The following is a 20,340-nucleotide window of genomic DNA, read 5'->3' as shown; positions in this document are numbered from 1 at the left end:
GACACAGCCCTGTGCTAATCTCTGAATCTGGTCAGAAAGCCCAAGTCAGGGGCGGCTGGTGGGGAAACAATGTCCCCCTATCAGGGAACTTCCTAAACAATCTTCCCGGGTAACCTGAGCTCCTGAAAAACGATCCGGATGGCAGCCGGGACAAAGCGCCCCTTCAGAGAGCTCCAGCGCCGGGCCCAGCCTTTGTTCTAGCTCCCTGGGGGCGGGGTGGGCCTGGAGGAAGAGGAGACCCAGCCCGAGCGGTTGCTATCTGCGCCCCATCGGAGTGGCTGCGGACCAACCGTAAGAGGAGGGGATCTTTCCATTCTCACCTAGCCCGCGGGGAGCGCATCTAACCAGGGGAAGAAGGCTGGGTTGGGCTGCCCCTGCCCATGTGAGCTGGGCCGGGGCACAGCATCACCTTCCTCACCTGGGAGCTCCCTCCGAGCCCATGGACATCTGTGTCTTCTTCCAGGAACCTGTGGTCACCTGTTCTCAGACTCTCTTCCCTTCTACCTGGGAGAGGCCGCCTTCTACTATCTAAGCTCTCTACTAGCTCGAACTTGGAACAGTCCGTGTTCTAGATTCCACCACAGCTCTGACCTGCCCTGTTCTAGACTCCCTCTCGGCTTTGACTTGTGGGGTTCTAGGGTACTTCTAAGTCTAGATTGTTCAGCTATTTCAATGCCCATATAATATCCTTGTAAGAAGCCATTTCTGAGCCCCCAGAGCGTTCTCTGGCTACTGAAGATAGCAGCCATGGAGGATCAGTGGCTTGCCCAACCCCACACAGGCTGACAGTGAGCCCCAGCCATGGGATTCAAACCCAGGTCCCCCGCAGACTCTCTCTGCCTCCCCGTCTCTCTTTTGCCCTGATCCCATCTGACCTCTCCCTGGTCTTCTCCTAACTGGTCTGTCTTCCCCAGGAGACAGCCAGCTTTTTCACCGATGGATCCCCGGGGGTCTGGGCAGGAAGCCTTGCTCACAGCAGGGACTGAGTGATTATTTCTGACATTCATTTATGTGGATTTGTCAAGTGCTTTTGTTGTACTAGGCCCTGTCTGAGGTGCTAGGCTTACAAAGACATACATCAAACTGTCCCTGACCTCAGGGACCTTCCATTTTAGGAGGGGAGAACCATCTAGAATGTTCAATACAAAACCCTCGCAGAGTGATTTTGGAGGGAGGGCGCTAGGTGACCAGGGACTCACTATGGGTGGGCTTCCTATTGTGTCAGGGGTCAGATGTGCCCCGGGGCTTGCAGGGCCACCCCCGGGACTCAAGGTCCCATAGCCCTCTGGAAAACGCCCTTGAACTTGGGTGGGCAGAATGGGGCTTTTTTGTGCATCCATCCACTAGATGTCGCTGTGTGGCCACGAGTGGTGCCTGGTCTGGTCTGGTCTGGGAGCCAAGGCTTTCCTCTTCAGAGCAGCTGGCCTGTTCTCCCACCTCCCGAAGACCCTACCTTTGTTGATTGGAGAGCGGCCTGCTGACTGGTCAGTGGTGACCGTGCCGTGGCTTGTGCCCTTGGTACCAGAAGGCAGAGCCAGGACCAGAACCCAGGGCCTCTCACTCCAGAGCTGGCTTGTGGCCACGGCGTCACCCTCCTGCCCCCCAGGACTCCTGGAGTTGAGATTCGCTGGACAGCCCGCTCACTCTGCCAAGTCTCAGCCATGGGGCATGCTGGGAGAAGGGCCAGGGGCCAGACCTGGGATCTCATGGAATATTGAAGTGGGGACACTCCCTCTGCACTTTCTCCTGGATACCAGAGACGGGACTTGAACCCAGATCTTCCTGGCTCCTCTGTACAGCGTCACTGCATTTCCCAGGGTTTGTATCAGCTTCCATGGCCAACCTCTGGTAGAGGGTGTGAGGGTGACCTGGCCTCTCCAAGGCTCTGCTCACAGAACACCGGTTCTGACAAGGTCCTACTGAGTTGGAAAGGCTTTGAGGACACGGTGCTGGAGCTCCCAGCCCGGCCCAGCCCAGCCACCCACTAGCCAGAAAACCTTGGACAAGTCCTCTCCTTTCTCTGTGCCTCAGTGTTCCCTCTGTAAAAGGAGACTTGAGGGCAGCTAGGTGGAACAGTGGATAAAGCCCCGCTCTGGATTCAGGAAGACCTGAGTTCAAATCTGGTCTCAGACACTTGACAATTACTAGCTGTGTGACCCTGGGCAAGTCACTTAACTCTCATTGCCCCAAAAAAACAAAAACAAAAGGAGACTTGACATGTGTGCCATCCCAAGACCAGCTCAGGCAAAGGTCATCAGCAGATTTATTTCCTCAATTCCCACTCATCAGCACCAAGGGTGGCCCCCAGGGTGTGGATTTTTTTTCAGGCACACCATCCTATCAAGATCATATTCTAGGTTGTGGAGGGATTATAATTTGCTTCATGGAGAAGGGAGAAATCAGGGCTTCCTGGAGTGCTGGTGGTTAAAGGTGCTCATGATCAAGGGCTCCGATGCACTCCATGGCTCCCTATGGCTTCTGGAAAACACAGGACTCCTCAGCCCAGTGTTAGCAATCTGGCCCGTCTGCCTTTTCAGATACTTCACATCATTGCCTTTCACACACTTTGTGCTTAATCCCAACTGGTCACTCTGGGGGTGTGGGGGAGACAGCGCAGAGGCCTGGATTCAGGAAGACCTGGGGGAGTCGCTTCACTTCCGCCTGTCTCAGCTTCTTCATCTGTCAAATGGAGATGATGATAGCACTGGCCTCCCAGAGCTGTGGTGAGAGTCAAAATGAATGGTCTCTGTAAAGTGCTCTGCAAACCTCATAGTGAATGCTACATAAATGTGAACCGTTGCTGTTATCATTATTAGTATCTTTACTTGCTGTTCTCTAAATATGACAGTTCAGCTCTGCCTCCACATCCCTTCTCATGCCTCTTCCTCCAGGAAGCCTATCTTGATCTGTCTAGCTCATTAGGATTCTCTCCCCGCTCACATCACCTCTTTACTCCTCTGTGTCCCCGTTGTCTCCCCTGATAGAACAGAGGCTCCCCAAGGGCAGGGATTTTATATCCCCAGCACCTGGGCACACAGTAGGGCCTTACTGCTTGAATAGGAATCCTTGCCCAGTCAGGATTTCAGTTTCTGTAGGCCTGAGGGAGCCCAGGATGGGCAATCTGATCCCCCAGTTGCCCAGGCTCTCTCTCCCCACAAGAATTTGTTTATAGTTTGCATTTACTTTTTTTTTGGGGGGGGGGGCTGCAGATTGTAAGCTCTGTGAGGCCAGGGGCTGGTTTTTTTCCTAGTCTCTGTATCCTCTGGGTTTCGTGCCTGGCACACAGATGATGGTTGAAGAATGACTGGATAATAAGGAGCACAGGATTTGGGTTTCATCTCCCTGTCTGTCCTTTGCTTCCCTGCAGCCTGGCTCAGGACCCCCCTGCATCAGTTTCCCCATCTGTAAAAGGAAGGGATTGGATCAGATGAGCTGGAAGGTCCCTTCAAACATGTCAGACATGCTTAGGGAGAACTGAGGAGTCAGTCAAACAGCTTCCTCCCCTCCCTTAACTCAGCAGTACCGGTGGGAATTGCAGAGAGGGCCTGAGAAGGGCTTTTGTTTCAGTCAGTCAGTCAGTCAGTCAGTCAGTCAGTCAGTCAGTCAGTCAGTCAGTCAGTCAGTCAGTCAGTCAATCAACCAGGCATCAATCAGAGGCTTTGGGCAAAGTGAGTAACTCCTGAGGAACCACCTGGGGTTAGGAGAAGCGGTGCATCTGATCTCAGCCTGAGTCTCCCTCTCTCCCTCTCTTCTGTGGGCTGGAGGACCTAGCGAGCTTTGGAAGGCCCAGAAGATGTGGGGTGCCCCTGTGCCCTGGTGACTGGATGTGGTTTGGAAGGCAGCTTCATGCCCCTACAAAGAAGCCCCCCCCCCCCCGTGCCTCCCGAGGAGCCCACCAGTGAGCAGGAGCCACAGGGCCCCCGCTGTCTCAGGCGCTCTCTGCATGTGCTGAGGGGGAGCAAGTGCGTCACAGGCTTTTGGGGGGGTGTCTTCTACCAGTCCTGCTTACTGCAGCACCTTGGTAAGTGTCCCTTTCTAAAAACAGTGTCTAGCTGAGCGATAAGGTAACCGTAATCAGCCCAGGGGCCTACGGGGCGGGGGCTTGAGTCGCAGCGCTCGAAGCCCAGTCTAGAGCCCTGAAGGGGCGTGGCAGCCTGCTCGGGGCCCCAGCTTGTCGGAGCGTGGGCTGTTGGAGAATAACCCCAGCGCATGAGCTGCACATCAACAGCCGTGTTTAAAGCCAGGGACCCCCAGCCCCAGCCGCAGCCCCAAGGCGAGCGTGCCAGCAGTCCCGGGAGGAAACTTTTTTCCCCGGGTAACAAGTCGTGTGTGTGTGTGTGTGTGTGGGGGGGGGGCAGGCTGAAGGAGAAGGCAGTGAGTTTCTGCAGCAGCCCATTGGCTCGGAAGGCCCCCTCGGAGGAGGAGGAGGGTTTGGCAGAGAGGAGGGTGGAGATAGGAGGCATTCCAGGTGTCGGGAAAGGTATGTGGGCTGGCTCCCAGGCAGAGAAGGGAGAAGCCGGCCCGCATGGGGCAAGGCTCATCTGGCTGCAGAAGCCGGCCCAGGAATGTTCCGACGAGCTGCCCCAGCAGGAGTGTGCCGCTTCCGCACACCTGGCCCTCTCCGCCAGCCCCTCGGCCCGGATGGAGAGGGAGGGAGGAAGAAGCAGCCCTCTGCTTGGGGCAGGACCCTGCTGATCCCGACATCCAGCGCCGGAGGGGGTCTCGGAGGTCATTGTGTCCCTCCCCAGGGGCCGCGGCCCGAGCTCGGTGGAGATGATGCGCGCTCTGCAGTCACACTGCCTCTCATTGCAAACCCACAGCTTTACACGGCTGAGTGGGAGGTCTCCACCTGGGGCAGCAGACGCTGCCCCCACCCTCAGGAAGCTCCCCTGGAGCAGGGACATTAGACACAAACAGCACTTTGGTCTTTTAGGTTGTTTCCCATTTTTAACACTCGTTTTTTAAAAAGTTTGAGTTCCAAACTCCCTCCCTCCCTCCCTCCCTCCAGGAGAAGGCAAATAACTTGCTATCCTTTGGGAGCCTCGGTGAGGGAGGACAAAGAAGGTGCCATGGGAGATTGCTCTTTTCCATTTCCTGTCTACAACTGCTCTCCTCCCAACTTCGAGGGAGGGCCAAGGCCACGCCCCCACCCCACCCCCTCTAGCTTTCTTTGGGCACTCCTGACCCTCACCATGTCTCTCTTCTTTAGTCTCCCCACCTCTTCTCACTCTCTTTGCTGCCTAAAAAAAATGCTCAGGTCTCCCCCATCTTTCTTTTGCCACCGGGCAGTGCCTTATGCACTTGTCTCCCCACCCCTTTTCAGGCACGGCAGCCTAGGTAAGGCAGTGGTACATTTCCCCTGGGACTGGGCTTCTTGCTAGGGGTCTCAGGGGCCTCAGATCTCCAGGCCCCAGTTCTGCATTGTCCTGGGTGGCGACCGCTTCCTTGCTAGAGGGAAGTGTGGCCTTGGTGGATTTATCCAATTAGAATTGTGATGTTTAAAATCTAAATGTGTGGTTGCCTTAAATTAGGAGCCTTAGCACCAGTCTTTGGGCATTAAACATGCTAGGTATTTACATGGAGTTCAGAAAGTTAAGAAAAGGCCTATCTAGCCTAGAGTTCCAGCCTGATCTGGTTCTTCCTCAAGTCCTCCACCAAGAGCTTGCTTCAACCACCAACTCCCCGCAAACTTCGTGTGGAAGCTTTTTATAGGTCCAGAGGAGAGGAGGTCCTTACACATTGCTTCAAGCTGATTGGTTAGCGTCATCCAAAACCATTGATTCACTGGACTTGAAGTTGGTCTCTTGTTGAGTTCAAAGTCCTTAGCTTCTGAGAATACCTTCTTAAGGGTGCAGCTGTGGTTACAATCTAATTAACTTTAAGTAGGCTAATCAGCAAAGTGAATCACACTCACTGAATTCAATCAGTTTGGATTAATCTCCAGGTGAGCCTTTGAGTATCTGCCAAATCCCATTATTTTCTCACAGAATCTTAGAGGGACCCCCCCCCCCAACTCCTTCTTCCCTCTCTTGTTATTTTCAGCAATGGATCCCTTGCAGGTGAACATGTCAAAAAAGCATGCCTCCTGTGGCGAACACTTTTATTCATGACCCCAACAAAACTCCCAAAAGGAATGAAACATATATATATATATATATATATATATATATATATATATATATATATATATATCAAGGTCACCAGCTTCACTCTCTCCTCCAGTGTCATCTGGGTCCAGTGGCAAGATAGATATCAGGATGACTGGAGATGACCCTGGATGTTGAAGGCAATTGGGGTGAAGTGACTTACCCAGGGTCACCCAGCTAGTAAGTGTCTGAGGTGAGATTTGAATTCAGGTCCTCCTGACTTCAGGGTCAGTGCTCTATCCACCATGTTACCTGCATATCCGTACATACACGTATAATACACATAAATACACACACTACTTCTCAGTAATGGATGGGACAGGCTCCAGTTCTGGAGTCAGAAAGCCTGCGTCCAAATCCACAGGGCAAGCCATCAACTCGCATCATCCCTCAGTTCCCACCTCTTAACAAAAAGAAAGAAAAGAGGGTGTTGGATGGGGTGCCTCCGATCGCCACGGCGCCCCAAAGCTCAGAGCTTCTGGATGTTCAGGTGCCCTAAAGGCTGGACTTGGAGCCTTTCCATCCATTGCCAGGCCCTGCTCCTGTGGGCAACCCGGCACCTCCAGCCCTGCTCACTGGCCAGGCACCTTGCAGCTGGTTCACTAGGGGCTGGAGGCGGTGTCCCAGTCCCTGCAGGTGGCCAAGGAAAGAAGTCCAGGGCTTTCCTTTTTCTCTCGGTGTCCCTTGGAAAGGGCCTCGGACTGTTTCCTTTCCTGACTCTCCTGGCCTCTTTCCATCTTCTTCGGGGATCCCTTTCTTTCTTCTCTGCCCTCCTAGCTCTGGGAGAAGGAAGAGGAGGAGGAAGATTGTTGTCCGTCCTTCCTGGGACCAATAATATCAAGTGAATTGAATGGAAGAGGAGATGGAGGAGGAACCAAGGGCTCTCCATTCAAACACCCTCCCGGCCCTCCCATCGCCGCCGGACCTGGTCCTGTCTCTCCTCCCAAGAGGCTTCCATCCTCACGGGGAGGGAGACCAAGGCGCCTGGAAAGCACAGAGCACGAGAATCCCGACAGGGGGCGGGTCTGGGAACCGACAGCGGCTTCAGGAGGCGGGACTCGGGGAACTAAACGCGATGGGGATTCGGCGCTCAGGTCGTTGGGGCGGGGCCCAAACACAGGGGCCGTGAAAGGGGTGGGTCCAAGGGAGCGGATTGGCTGGGGCTCGAGCGGCTGAAGAGGCGGGACGGGAACAGGAGGTCGCCGAGGATTGGCGGCGGAGACGTTGAGGGCGGGATTCGAGCCTGGAAGGAGGCATGTGCGAAGAGGAGCGAGACACATGATTGGGGGAAAAGCCGTTGGAGGCGGAGCTCGAACCGCCGGGCGAGCTTTGGGCCGGCACCGCGCAGCGGATTGGAGAAAAGGCCGTTGGGGGGCGGGTGCCTGAGCACCGGCCGGGCCCTATCGAGGAAGATGGCGGCGCCCAGTGAGGAGTCGGACTGTGCGGGCTTCAGCTTCGGGCCAGTGGAGGCGGCGCTAGCGGCGCTGGAAGCCGATGAGGAGCCGGGCCGGCGGCTGGAGCGGCTGCGGGAGATCATGGAGCTGCTCCGCGAGCAGCAGCACCGGTAACGGAGGGGCCGACAGCAGGGGAAACTGAGTCAGGGTCCCACGGGGCGGGGGCTCGGCGGCCCGGAGCCCGGCTCTGGAGATGACGTGTGCTCCAGGCCCCGCCCCAGCCTCGACATTCCCGGGAGCACGGACGTGACCGCAGGGGCCGCACCAGCGGGGCGCTCGCTCGGCACATAGTAGGCCCACAGGCGTGCTTCCCTCCCCTCGCCCCCTGCGGCGTCAGGTGCCCGCCCCGAGGCTGGGCTCTCACCGCTGCGCCGCGCGGCTGCTGTGGCCCTGGCTTCCCCGGAGAGTGAGGGTGGATCGGCTTTCCTGCTAGGGTCTCCAGAATCCTGGAGGATGGGCCTGGGATCCGAGGGGACCAGCACCCGCGCACACCCACGTGTCCCACGCTGTGTCCAGGAGGCTGGGAGGGGAGGGCGGAGAGAAGGGGCGGCTGGCCTTGGCGGGGTGCGGGACCTAGAGTCCGAGAAGTGGGTGCGAGGCTGCCGCCTTCTGGGAGCCAGAGATAGACCGAGCCAAGGCACCAAGGGGGCCAGCGGGAGGTTGTGTGCCAGCCAGTGGGCCGCTGAATAGGCAGGTGGTTGTGATGCGTGTCTGCCCAAGTGAGTGCTCACATGCATCGAGGGATGCGTGGGTTGGGTGGCTGGATGATGGATAAATGATAGGTGGATAGACAGATGGATGGGTAGATGATGGAAGGATAGATATGTATGGAAGGGTAGATGATAGATGGATAGATGATGGGTGAAGAGATGATGGAAGGATGGGTCAGTGACGGACAGATGAATAGATGGATGGGTAGATGGTAGATGGATAGAAGGCTAGATAGATAAATGGAAGGAAGGAAGGATGGGTAGGTGATGAACAGATGGCTAAAGCATTTATGAAGTGCTTTTGGTAGGCTGGACCCTGCTCTGTAATGCCAGACTTGCCTCTGTATTTCCAGCCTGGGCTCTGGGTTCTGCTCTCTGGACTCACCTGAACCATTGTCCTTCCTTTCCTAGTTGGCAGCTGTTTAGTTACTTGAAGCCAGCTGTCATGGGTCCCTTGGCCTTCCCTTCTCTAGGCTGAACATCCGTATCATTCAGCTGCTCCTCAAAAGTCCTGAGCCTCTCCTGCAGGGATGATGTGGAGGGTGCTGGGAGGGGAGGTTCCCCGGGGTGGGAGGGTAGAGAGCTTGGGTGTGGGATGGCAGCTTGGCCCTGAGCAGCCTGTGGTGGGGGACACAAGCACAGGTACCTTCTGTTGCCTAATGGGGCATCTAGGGGATGAAGGAATAAGGCTACGTCCTCGGGGCCTTGGGTCCAAGGCTGTCACTGCCCGGGGTTGCTGGGCGCTGTCTCTAGTGGCTCTGGCCGGAGATGGGCAGGGGGCAGGGGCCAGTCCTGCTAAGACCCCCTACACACACGTGCACACAACCACACACATTCAGGGTCCGTTAGAGGGAGTGTCATGACTTCTTCATCAGTGTGGAAGGTCCTCCTTTCACTGACTTCTGCAGCCCTGGGGCTCCTGGAGCTTAAAACTGTCTTCCATATCAGCACAATCAACTGTAAGAAGAGAAGAGGGAGAATTCGAGAATTGTCTGCAGATCAGCTTGCTGGGGGCCCTGAGCCTTGTCCCTCATTTTCACCTCCCCCAGACAGGGCTCTTCTCTGTTTCCTGGGGCCCAGCTGAGTCTGTGCCAGTGAGGGGCCACTGGCCGAGATGGAGCTAGGAAAAATAGAAATGGGGTCAGGTGAGGCCAGTGAGGCTGTGACACCGGAAATTTCAGCTCCCCTAATTGAGTGGGCTCACAAGGTCAAGGTACCCTGGTCTCCCTGATGGCTGACATGGCTGGGGGATCTTTTTTCTTTTCTTTTTTTTTTTTTATGTTATGGAAATGTTTGTTTATTCCATAAAGAAAAAAATTAAAAAGAAAAAAATTTAAAACACTCAAAAATTTACATAGCAAAACCTACATGAGAAGAGTAAGCCATGAATTTGTACAGCACTAGTATATTAAATGTTTTAAGTTGAATATCTCATTAACATTAAAAATTACCTAATACAAAAAAAATCCAGCCTCAAGTATTTATTAGCTTTTTGCGTAACCCTGATCAAATCATTTAGCATCTGCCTGCTTCAATTTCCTCATCAGTAAAAGGGGGATAAAAATGATGCCTAACCCCAGGGATGCTGTGAGGATGAAATGAGATAGTATTGTAAATTGGGTTCGCAGATCTTGCAAACCTTAAAGCACTATAAAAATTCTGGTTGATGCTGCTACCACTACCACCACCAACACCACAGTACTATTACTACTATTATTATCACCATCACCACTATTTCTGCCACTACCACCCTCTGTTTCTTCTTCTTCTTCTTCTTCTTCTTCTTCTTCTTCTTCTTCTTCTTCTTCTTCTTCTTCTTCTTCTTCTTCTTCTTCTTCTTCTTCTTCTTCTCCTCCTCCTCCTCCTCCTCCTCCTCCTCCTTCTCCTCCTCCTCCTCCTCCGTCTCCTTCTTCTTCTCTTTCTCTTCCTCCTCCTCCTTCTTCTGGCAATGAGGGTTAAGTGACTTGCCCAGGGTCACACAGCTAGTAAGTGTCAAGTGTCTGAGGCTGGATTTGAACTCAGGTCCTCCTGAATCCAGGACCGGTGCTTTATCCACTGCGCCACCTAGCTGTGCTGGGGGATCTTTTTTTCACCAGTCGCTGGCACTGAATCTTAGACCTCCTCCTTTCTAGACCCTGCAGACTGAGCTTGGTGGGGCTCTCAGCCCACAGCCACTGCGGTGGGTGTGCCATCGAGACTCAAACCCTGACGAGAGGCTGGTATGGAGAGAACCAAGACTGGATCAGATTGGGTCGGAGGGGTGGCCGAGGTGAGGTGGGAGGCAGTCTGTGGCAGGTTTTGGATGCAGCAAACTTGTCTCGTTGCAGTGTCACCTGTGGAGTCTCATTGCCTTGGGAAGAATTCACGGGCGCTTCATTTGGTCAGACATCTGGGCCTGCCCTGATGAAGGGCACCTTCCACTATCTGGCCAGCACCAGAGTTCCTTGGGATTGGGGTGTCGGAGACATGATAGAGAGTACTTGCTTCGAGGGACTGTCTGATCAGACTTGAGTGATGGTGCTCACCACATTCTCGGCTTTTACCTGCCTCTGGCAGGCATGCTCAGCTTTGTGGGTCTGTTTCCTTGACCTTAGAGTGTCATAGAATCATAGGATTTAGCAGTCAGTCCTCTGGCCCAGCCCCTTTGACAGGTCTGGAAAGCAAGGCCAGGGGGGTGTGAGGAGGTGGGGGGGGGTGGTACTTGCTTAACACCCTAGAGGGAGAATGGAGCAGAGCTGGGATGAAGACCCAGGTCTTTTTTTTTTTTGGTGAGGCAATTGGGGTTAAGTGACTTGTCCAGGGTCACACAGCTAGTGTGTTAAGTGTCTGAGGCCCGAGTTGAACTCAGGTTCTCCCGACTCCAGGGCCAGTGCTCTATCCACTGCACCACCTAGCTGCCCCAAGACCCAGGTCTTTTGATGCCAAGTGTGCATGCTTTGTTTTTTCCTTTTGCTAAATTGAGAAATTTGTACCTCGAAAAAGTCTGTGGTTTGTTTAGTCATTGTGACTGCATCCGCCACTTAGAGCCGCTGTATGCCTTGTGAAGTCCCTGGAGCCCAAATCACTCATCCCCTTTGACTGGCCCTGGACAACCCATCTCTCTCTCAGGAGTCTGAGGCTGACCTTCCAACAGCAGACGCCCGAACCTTCCTGGCGTGGGCCTGGAGGGAGCAGGGCGGCATCCAAGAGCTCTTCCCCTGTGGCCCAGACTTAGCTCAAAGAGATGGGGCTGGGAGTCAGTGGTGAGGGTCAGGTGTCCCATTGGCCTGCGCTCTGTGGGAGGCTGGCATTAGACTGGCCTGATGAAGCCAGAGCAGCCTGAGGGACAAATTAGAGAGTGGCGAGTGACCTCCTAGCACACTTCTTCAGCTCGGTCTTTCCGGTGGGTTTTCTTCAAAGACCAAAGCACATGGTCTTTTCTTCCCCCTGATCTGGACTCTTGGTTCCGTGGGCTGAAGCCTGGCACCTGCCCTGCCCCTGTTATCGCCTCGAAGAGCAGCCCAGAGAGGCCCAAGGCTGGTGCTCCATCCGCTAGGCAAGCCTGCCTCTCCTAAAGCCCCACAAGTGTATTTCTGATGCCACAAATGGAAATGTGTGCCGTGGCCCAGGAGGAGATGGCCTGACTTTAGATTTGATCCATCTCTGCACCATCGTGATCACAGGGAAAGTGTCCGTGGGTAACCATTTATTAAGCGTGGTGCCCAGCACAAAGAAAGGCAAAAACAAGGAAGAGACAACAGCCCACATTATGTCAGAGATTTGGGAAGGCCTCAGTATGGGGTGAGGAGCTGGGAAAAACAGACTGGAATCCCAGTGCCTACCGGGCAGCCTCAGGCAAGTTCTTTGGAATGTCTGGGCCTTCTTTCTCCTCACTAGGAGATGAGGCCTTTCCTTTGGAGTCTCCTCAGGCACCTTCCAGCCCGAGATCTCTCTGGAGGGTGGGCAGTAGGGAGCTCACTTCATTCGAACTCAGTGAAAAGACCAAAAGAGATTATTTAAAGAGAAATCAAGGGGTCTTATTTGTGACTCCTGTCAAGTGGAGGCCTTTGGGGAACCGACCTTGATGAATCTATTTGGACTCCTAGGACTGCGTGCCTTGTCATGACTCACACCCCCTGGGGCTGCTTGCGCTCCTCCGCCAACCCTTGCCACATGCTCTGCTGCTGAGTGAGGGACTGGACCCCTGCAGGTCAGGGAAGAGGCACGAAACCACCGTTGAAGGGACCAAGCTGGAAGCTCCCCCCCCCACCCCATAACCTGTTTGTTTTGAGATCATGGGTTGAGCCGTTTCCTGTCTCTTTTATTCATCCTACATAATTGAGTGTGGTGGGCTAGTAAGGGGTGACTCCCACTGACCACTGTTTTCTATATTTCCAAGTTGACTCAGAATCCCTGAGCAAATGGTTCCATGTGCTCCTCCAAACTGTGGCCTTGGGGAAAATAAAGGCAATTGCCCTGAGGCTATGAAAGTGCCTTCTTTTTATAGTGTGGCTTAATTGGTGTGCTGGCCTCTGAGTCACAGCGCTGCCCAGGGCTGCTCAGATGGATGGCTCCTGGAAAATGCTTCCTTCTGTGCCCCCAGATGGGCCCAAGCTCCTTCCCCACCTTGGGGATTTGAGACAAAATATTTGTGCAAGGGATTAGGGGCCCAGAGCCATCCTTTTTGGCCTTGGAAATCTTAGCTGCATGTAGCTGTCCTTTTCTTCCTTGTCAGGACCTTGGAGGGAGCTGGCTGTGGAGAGGCAGGATTGCCACTGGTTCTAGGCTGCCTCAGAGATGGGTGCCTTTGGGTGAGGCCTAGGTCAGGCACTAGAAGAGAGTGATTGAGTCCTCTGCCCCAAGGGAGCTTAATGAACCTTGTCCCTTTGGAAAAATAAGGGTCTCCCCCCTCTCAGCAGCAATCTGCCCTCTCCTACCCCCGCGTCAACTGAGAAGGAAAAAACCCCAATCTTTGTTACAAACCTGTGTGGTCACATTTATTTTAAGTTTGTTCCTTGGCCTCGTCCAAAAGAAAATCTCCCCATTCTCTGCCCTGAGCCCTTTGCCTGTCTGTCAGGAAGCAGGCGGCACGGTTCATCCTGGAATCCTGCTTGGTCACTGAATTCATCAGAATTGCCAAGTCTTTAACAATGACTTGTCTTTACGTTCTATAACTTGTTCTCCTACTTTTTGTTTGTTTGTTTTTTGTTTTTTGTTTTTGCAGGGCAATGAGGGTTAAGTGACTTGCCCAAGGTCACACAGCTAGTTAAGTGTCAAGTATCTGAGGCTGGATTTGAACTCAGGTCCTCCTGAATCCAAGGCCAGTGCTTTATCCACTGCACCACCTAGCTGACCCTTGTTCTCCTACTTCTGATCCCTTGACTGCGCGGCCATTAGCACCAGTCTTCCCTGGCTGCTCTGAACCTGCCCCCTCCCAATTCCACCCATCATGTCCTATCACCTTTAGGTGACACAATGTATTCATTCCCACATGTCAGGGTAAAAGCAGCTTGTCTTTCTCCAGTTCCTTATGCTGGTGCATTCATGTTTGCCGTTGATGTTTCTCTTTACACCTGTGTTGGCACCTCAGAGTTCCTCGGCCGCTCTGGTCTTTCATTAAAGTCTCTGCCTCACCAAGGTCCATTTTCCCATGGAGGCTGGGCAAGTTGTTGTGGTCTGTTAGCCCAGATCCTTTGCCTTCTGGGATGCTGCATTCCAAACTCTCTGTTCCTTGATGGTGGTGCATACCTCAGCACTTGCTCACGCTCTCTCTCTCTCTTTCTCTCTCCCTCTCTCTGTGGGGCATTGAAAGTTAAGTGACTTGCCCAGGGTCACACAGCTAGTAAGTGTCAAGTGTCTGAGACTGGATTTGAACTCAGGTCCTCCTGAATCCAGGGCCAGTGATTTATCCACTGTGCCCCCTAGCTGCCCCCCACCTTCTTCTTCCCCAGAAGTAGTCACTGTGACTCATGTTGATGGGGTTTCTCTTTGAGTGCTAAATGGTAAAAGGCGAGTTTCTCATGAGCTTTTGGGCTTTTCTCTTTCTTTTTTCCTTCCTTCCTTCCTTCCTTCCTTCCTTCCTTCCTTCCTTCCTTCCTTCCTTCCTTCCTTCCTTCCTTCCTTCCTTCCTTCCTTCCTTCCTTCCTTCCTTCCTTCCTTCCTTCCTTCTTTCTCTCCCTCTCCCCTACCCCCTCCCTCCTTTCTTGTTTGCCTGATGCCTGCCTGGTTGTCATTTAGATGAATGAGTGCCTAGATGAGGTCCTCTCAGAGCCTCCCCACTCCTGGAATTCCTTTCCTATGAAGACAAGATCCTGGTGATCTCTTCACTCTGCATGTGAATCCGCTTTGGGTGCCCTGGGCCATGAGCAGGCTGTTGGCCACAGAGCCTGTCATGCAGGCCTTCCCCTGCCCACGGCTGAATGGGCCGCTGGCTGGGCAGGGTGTTGTGGGCTGGCAGGATCAAGCTGTGGCCTAATGCTGAGCTCATGACTGGGGAGCCCGGATGGGTGCTGGGGCCTGAGATAGAAGTTGGGGAGTTTGGGGGATGGGAAGGGGGCTGGTGACGAGGATTGGCGCTCAGCAGAGAGGCCAGCTCTGGGAGGCCTCGGCTGCCACGCCTGGCGTTGGGCGGCCTTTCCTCAGTCTCCATTCCCCCGGCCCTCTGCCCTGCGGCCCCCTTGGACGCTGGGGCTCTCGCTCTCCCCTCTTCTGGTGCTCCCCCTCCCTGGCCAATGGTCCCTTCTTAGGCTCTTTGTTGGCTCTTCAGCTGGGTTACGCCAGCAAACCGTCCTGGGCCGCCTCCTCTCAGGGCCTGTGTCACATGGCTTGGTGACATCATCAGCTCCCACGGATTCCACTCTGCTCTCTCGGCTGATCCTCCCATCTCTTTGTCAGGCCCCAGCCTCTCTCCATGGCCGCCAGGTGGGCAGTGGAGAGTGGTGGACAAATTAGAGAGATTGGATAGAGATTGCTCCCTGGATTCAGGAAGACCTGAATTCAAATCTGGCCTCAGACCCTTACCAGCTGTTTGACCCGGGCAAGTCATTTCACCTTGTTTCTCTCAGTTCGCCATCCGTACAATGAACTGGAGAAGGAAATGGCCGACTGCCCCAGTATCTCGGTCCCGAAGAGTTGGATGCAACTGACAAATGACCGGCTGACCGCAGCCACTACAAGTCTCTCTGGAGGTCCAGCCTCCCTTCTATCTATCGGCCAGGCACTAAGTCCTCTCCTCGTCCCAACTCCTGCATGGCTGTGGGGGCCCCACCATCCTGTCCCCCAGGCTTGGCCCCCGCCCCCCCCCCCCCCGCTCCTCGAGTCGAGCCCCCTTCTCTCCTCTGACCCCACCCCCACCTTCCTGCAGGCCCTCACTGCCTCCCTCCTGGTGCCTCGTACACACTTAATCAATGCTGGTGGACTGACCAGTTAGGAGACTAGGCATCTGGGTGGAGGCTCTTTGACTTGGCTTGGGGAGCAGAGGGAGATTTATGGAAGCCCAGGGATGCTAAGCATAACTGACCCTTTAGGAGGGTGAGCAGAGGAAGGCTGAGGGTCAGTCTGGCATGGACCCCGGAGAGGAGGAGGGCAGTAGGGGAGGGGCAGAAGTGGGGACCCATGGCCCCCCATGGCTCTGAGAAGGCTCTGGGAGGGCCCCTGTGCCAGGGAGGGCTGGGGGCTCTGGTCACTTCTAGACAGGGATTTGTCATGAAGCCCTGAATCTGCCAGGGATGGGAGCTGAGCTCCTCCCAGGCCCTTGGAAGGCATCGGACGCATCTTTGAGCAGCCTCGAAGGTCCTGGTCTTAGCAGGACAGTGAGTGGCTGGCTCTGCTACCACATGCCCCAGGAGTGGGTCTCCTGCTAGCCTTTGGCCCAGCTCGACCCTTCTTTTCTTCCATTTCAACCCGGCCGGGCCCGGCCAGATCAAACCTCCAGGTCTGTTCCAGCTTAAAGGAAGGAAATTTTACCTTTTGTGTGATTCAAAGGCTTTTTTTGTTCTGCGGTGCTGTGGGCATCTCACTTGTGCCTTGTCTTCAGGGTATAGGTTCCTGTCCTATCCGGTAGCAGCATCTGAAGGCAAGCCCTTATGGCCCTCGTGATCCTCGGGCTCTTGGCATGGGGGGCTCCTCCGCCAAAGGACTGACCACCCGCCTCCTTTGTGGGAAAATGAGGGCTTGTCCAATAGGAGCCGGATAAGCCTGCTCAGGGCCCCTGCCCGGTTTTCTTCCCTGTTGAGCTGATTTCACCGTCCATGGTCGGTGACTGCTCCTAGTGTCCATGTTGGAGCGGCTGGGGCATTGATGGTTAGAGCTGTGGATGTGAGTGAGGAAGGCTGGCTGGCAGGCAGGTCAGCTAGGCTCTCTCTGCCTCAGTGTCCTCATCTCTACTATGGGCTTGGTCGTGCAGATGAACATGAGGCGATAGGATACGATCTCACATCATATGATGTATGAGCATGATGTCCTGTATTCTGTAACATATGATAGAGTGTGGCAGGGTAGAAAACAGTATCACCTAATGCAAATGACACGCCGGTCCAGCGCCAAATAGCACAGCCTGGTGTGATATATGGCACCAGTGTACAACAGAGGGTGGCACGCAGCGTGCCACACTGCAGGATGACATGGCAAGTAGGTCTTCTGCGGTGTATGAAATCGTGTAGGAGCATCCTGCGATCTGATAGCGCACAGTGTAATGCAGTTCACCGTGTGTCTGCACAAACAACACCCATTGTGCTGTTGCGTTGTTTCCTCTCCTAGGCTTCCATGTTTTCAGGTGATAAGTGTTTGTTCCCTTTCCTCCCCACGAGCCCTGGGGAACAAGAACAAAACATCAAACTCTTGTAACCACTGGCTGAGGCAAAGCCAAGCCTGACAGATGCCGTGCTGGCCCCTGGGCTCCTGCTCAGTCATGGGAAGGCTGAGAAGCCCAGCATCCTCCAGGACCGAGGCTGGAGGGTATCTGTTTTGGTTTGGTCTTAAATCAAGCCATGAGCAGGTACCAGGAAAACGTCACCCAGAGCAAGTAGCCCAAGGGAACCTGAGCCTGCAGGGACCTACAGATGATGGGCCTGGGCCAGGTTCCTTCCCTTGTGGTTGGCATCCTGAGAACTGGGAGTTCACCACTGACAGTGTTTGTGGGGATAGAGAGGGTAGATGGGGCCTGAGGCTTGTCTGGCTACAGGGTGCACCTGGGGGACGAGGCTCCAGCCTCTGCTGGGGCAGGTTGGCACTGTCTCCGTCTCTCCTCGTCCCAGATTATCGTCCAAGGTCCCAGAGGCAGGAGTTGACCCCACTGTCCTGGCCCAGCAGCCTCTGTCCCCTGACACATGCTGCCTCTTGTAGACCCTAAGGTCTGAGGAGCGTTACCTGTTTACCTTTGGCAGGATCACATCGATCCGTGGATCTGCCCTTGGCCTTTGGTCAGTGGGTCTGCTGAAATGTTGAGATGGCAGCTTCTGGGCTTGGGAGCTGCCTGCTTCCCCATCGAGGCTTCAGGGTATGGGACTGACTTGGGATGCGTCAGCCCTGGGGGAGGGGTGGCATTCTCTGGCACCCCCTCAGCCGTTTGGGAGGCTCCACATTGACCACCGACCTCTTCTTGTTTCAGAGAAACTGCGTCTGAGCGCATCTTCCGCAGCATCCAGCACATCCTGGTGACGGCTTCCCGCGAGGTGGAGCTGGCCTGCCAGGATGACAGCCGCCGGGCACATCTGGAGCCCCAGCTGCAGCTCATCGCCGAGTGCTTCCGCTGTCTGAGGAACGCCTGCGTGCAGTGCCCCGGGAACCAGGGCATGATCAGGTGGGGCACCCACACCAAAGTGGGCCTGGGGCCAAGGTTGTGCCCACCCACTGAGGCGGGGGCAGGGTTGCACTCTTCTGGGGGCGCAGCTTCTCCTCGAGCCACTGCCTGCCAGTGGGGTTCAGTGGTGATCCCCGAAGCCGCAGGGGACTGGCTGATCGCGGCCTCGGGGGTGGCCATCTTGGGGGAAGTGACAGATGGGAAGGGAGGGCCCCATGCAAAGCTGTGTCATCCACAGCCAGCCCCTGAAATGGTGGCCCCTGTGATCGGTCCTTCTGCGGGGGAGTAGATGGCAGTGACTTCTGGTTATTGCCTTTGAACTCCTCCACGAGGTCCCAGCAGTGGTGGGTGTCCTGTCCCTTTGGCAGAGCAGCAGAGTAAAAACCATTCTTATCACTGTCTGAGGTTCCTGTGCCACCCACATTTCCCACAACCCCCCTCCCACACCCAGCAAGCATCCCTTATGGCCAACGAGACAAAAAAAAACCTTCTCCCCTCCTTCAACCGAGAGGTTCCACCGCTGGGTGTCTGCCTCCAAGGAGGTCACCAAGGACTTGGATCCAGGGTGTCTCCCCCCGTCCCCAGCAGGGCAGGACTGGATGAGCCACCCCCGGGTGGAGGGTTCAGAGAAACATGGGCAGACTTGCCTCACCTGAGGCTGAGGGAGGCTGAGGGAGCCTGCGGAGCCCACAGGAAGACACAAGGAGCCCTGCTGATGACTAAATTGAGAGCGTGTTCCTAGTTGTAATGGCCAAGCTTGGGTCCTTGCTCTCTGGTGGAAGAGAAGCTCCCCAGAGGCTGCACACGGTGGTGACTGTCCAGGGCACAGGCCCAGCCCGCCCCCTTCTGAGGACCTCATGCCCGCAGGCTCACCAAGTGCTTTCGGAGGGCTGTTCCTCTTGGTCCTCACAGCAGCCCTGGGATGCAGGACAACGTCTCCCCATTTTCCAGATGGGGAAGCTGAGTTTGAGGCCTACCAAGGACTTGTCCGAGGGCCCCACTGCGCGTGAGGGCTCCGTCGTGCAGCAAGGGTTCTGTCCCAGACTGTCCGCTTCCTCCTCTCTTGGCTCTGGTGTTCTCATCGGTAGCCAGTGGGGACTGTGGCCGCTTCGCTCTGTTCTTGTCCATAAGTGCCTCATTTGCAGGGGATTGGGGATGCATTCGGCCAAGGCCCTGGGGTTGGGGGCACAGAGGAGCAAGCACGGGATGAGTGAGTCATGCCATTTCAGAAAATACTCAGTGAAGACAGTTCAAAGGCCAGGGTCCCCTCTGGCCACAACCACAGCATGTCTCCTGGGAAGTGTTTGTCATGCCTGGTGGGAAAACCTTGGGCTTGCTGGGTTGGAGGGGGGACCTGTGGTGGGTGGTATTCTGAGGGGACTCGGGGTGGGGCTCCTTCCAAGAAGCTGAGAGAGACTGGGGGACCCTGGGGGTGTTCACCATTGTGACTTGCTTCCCTGGCCAGGACCTTCCTGGGCCTTCTCAGAGACCTGTGATCCCCTTGTTGCCTGTGGACAGGGGGACCCTGTGGGAATCTGGGGCCAAGCTGTCCCTTCCAGAGGCAGTCCCCACCCCACCCTGCTCCTGAAGCAGGTCCTGAGGCCTGAGTGGCTCACCTGGCCCCTTCCACCTACATTTTATTTGTTGTTGTTGGGTTTTTTTTTGTGAGGCAATTGGGGTTAAGTGACTTGCCCAGGGTCACATAGCTAGTAAGTGTCAAATGTCTGAGTCCAGGTGTGAACTCAGGTCCTCCTGACTCCAGGGCTGGCGCTCTATCCACTGTGCCACCTAGCTGTTCCTTCCACCTACATTTTAGCTGCTGAAGCGGGGTTGTGCCTTTCCTGGGCTGGACCCTGCTTCACATCTCTCCCCCCCTCCTCCGCATGAAGCCTTTGTGGGCCCCCCTCCTTAAACCTCAGTGGACTTAGCCCGTGTAGATTCTGCAGGCACCTTCTTAGGCCCTGTCTTCTCCTTTTTAGTGGAAGCTTCTGGAGGCCAGGGGCCACGTGTGTCCTCAGCACTCAGCGGAGGGCCCCACACAAACTCGGTGCTTGTGGACTGACTGAGTTTGAAAACAGTCCTGCTTAGTAAGTAGCAAGGCCAGGACTCAACACCAGCTCCTTCTTAAGGCCAGGGAGGCCCAACCCTCCTCCCCTCCCCTGGGTTTGGTTCTTTCCGCTGGGTCTCCGTATGTCCGACAGTGACATCTGCGACCAGCACCATTCTAAACTCCTGATGGATCATCGTTCCTT

General features: G+C 55.1%; 1 protein-coding gene across 2 annotated transcripts in view; it reads left to right on the top strand.

Annotated features, from left to right (window-relative positions):
* The first annotated feature begins 7,527 nt into the window (after nucleotides 1-7,527).
* The window catches only part of ATXN10 (ataxin 10), an 84,110-nt gene continuing 71,297 nt past the window's right edge, over nucleotides 7,528-20,340 (top strand). Inside the window, exons 1-2 of one of the 2 annotated variants that reach the window (XM_043969399.1) lie at nucleotides 7,528-7,710; nucleotides 17,897-18,088. In XM_043969399.1, coding sequence (XP_043825334.1) covers nucleotides 7,559-7,710; nucleotides 17,897-18,088 — 344 coding nt within the window. In that variant the 5' untranslated portion in view covers nucleotides 7,528-7,558. Of the gene's footprint in view, nucleotides 7,711-17,683; nucleotides 17,786-17,896; nucleotides 18,089-20,340 lie in introns of those variants that run through there. The other variant, XM_043969400.1, reaches the window with a different exon arrangement.

Source organism: Dromiciops gliroides, chromosome 5, assembly GCF_019393635.1.
Source record: "Dromiciops gliroides isolate mDroGli1 chromosome 5, mDroGli1.pri, whole genome shotgun sequence".
NCBI lineage: Eukaryota > Metazoa > Chordata > Mammalia > Microbiotheria > Microbiotheriidae > Dromiciops > Dromiciops gliroides.
The sequence above is the reverse complement of the archived record's forward strand: the minus strand, read 5'-3'. Positions and strand labels throughout refer to the sequence as shown.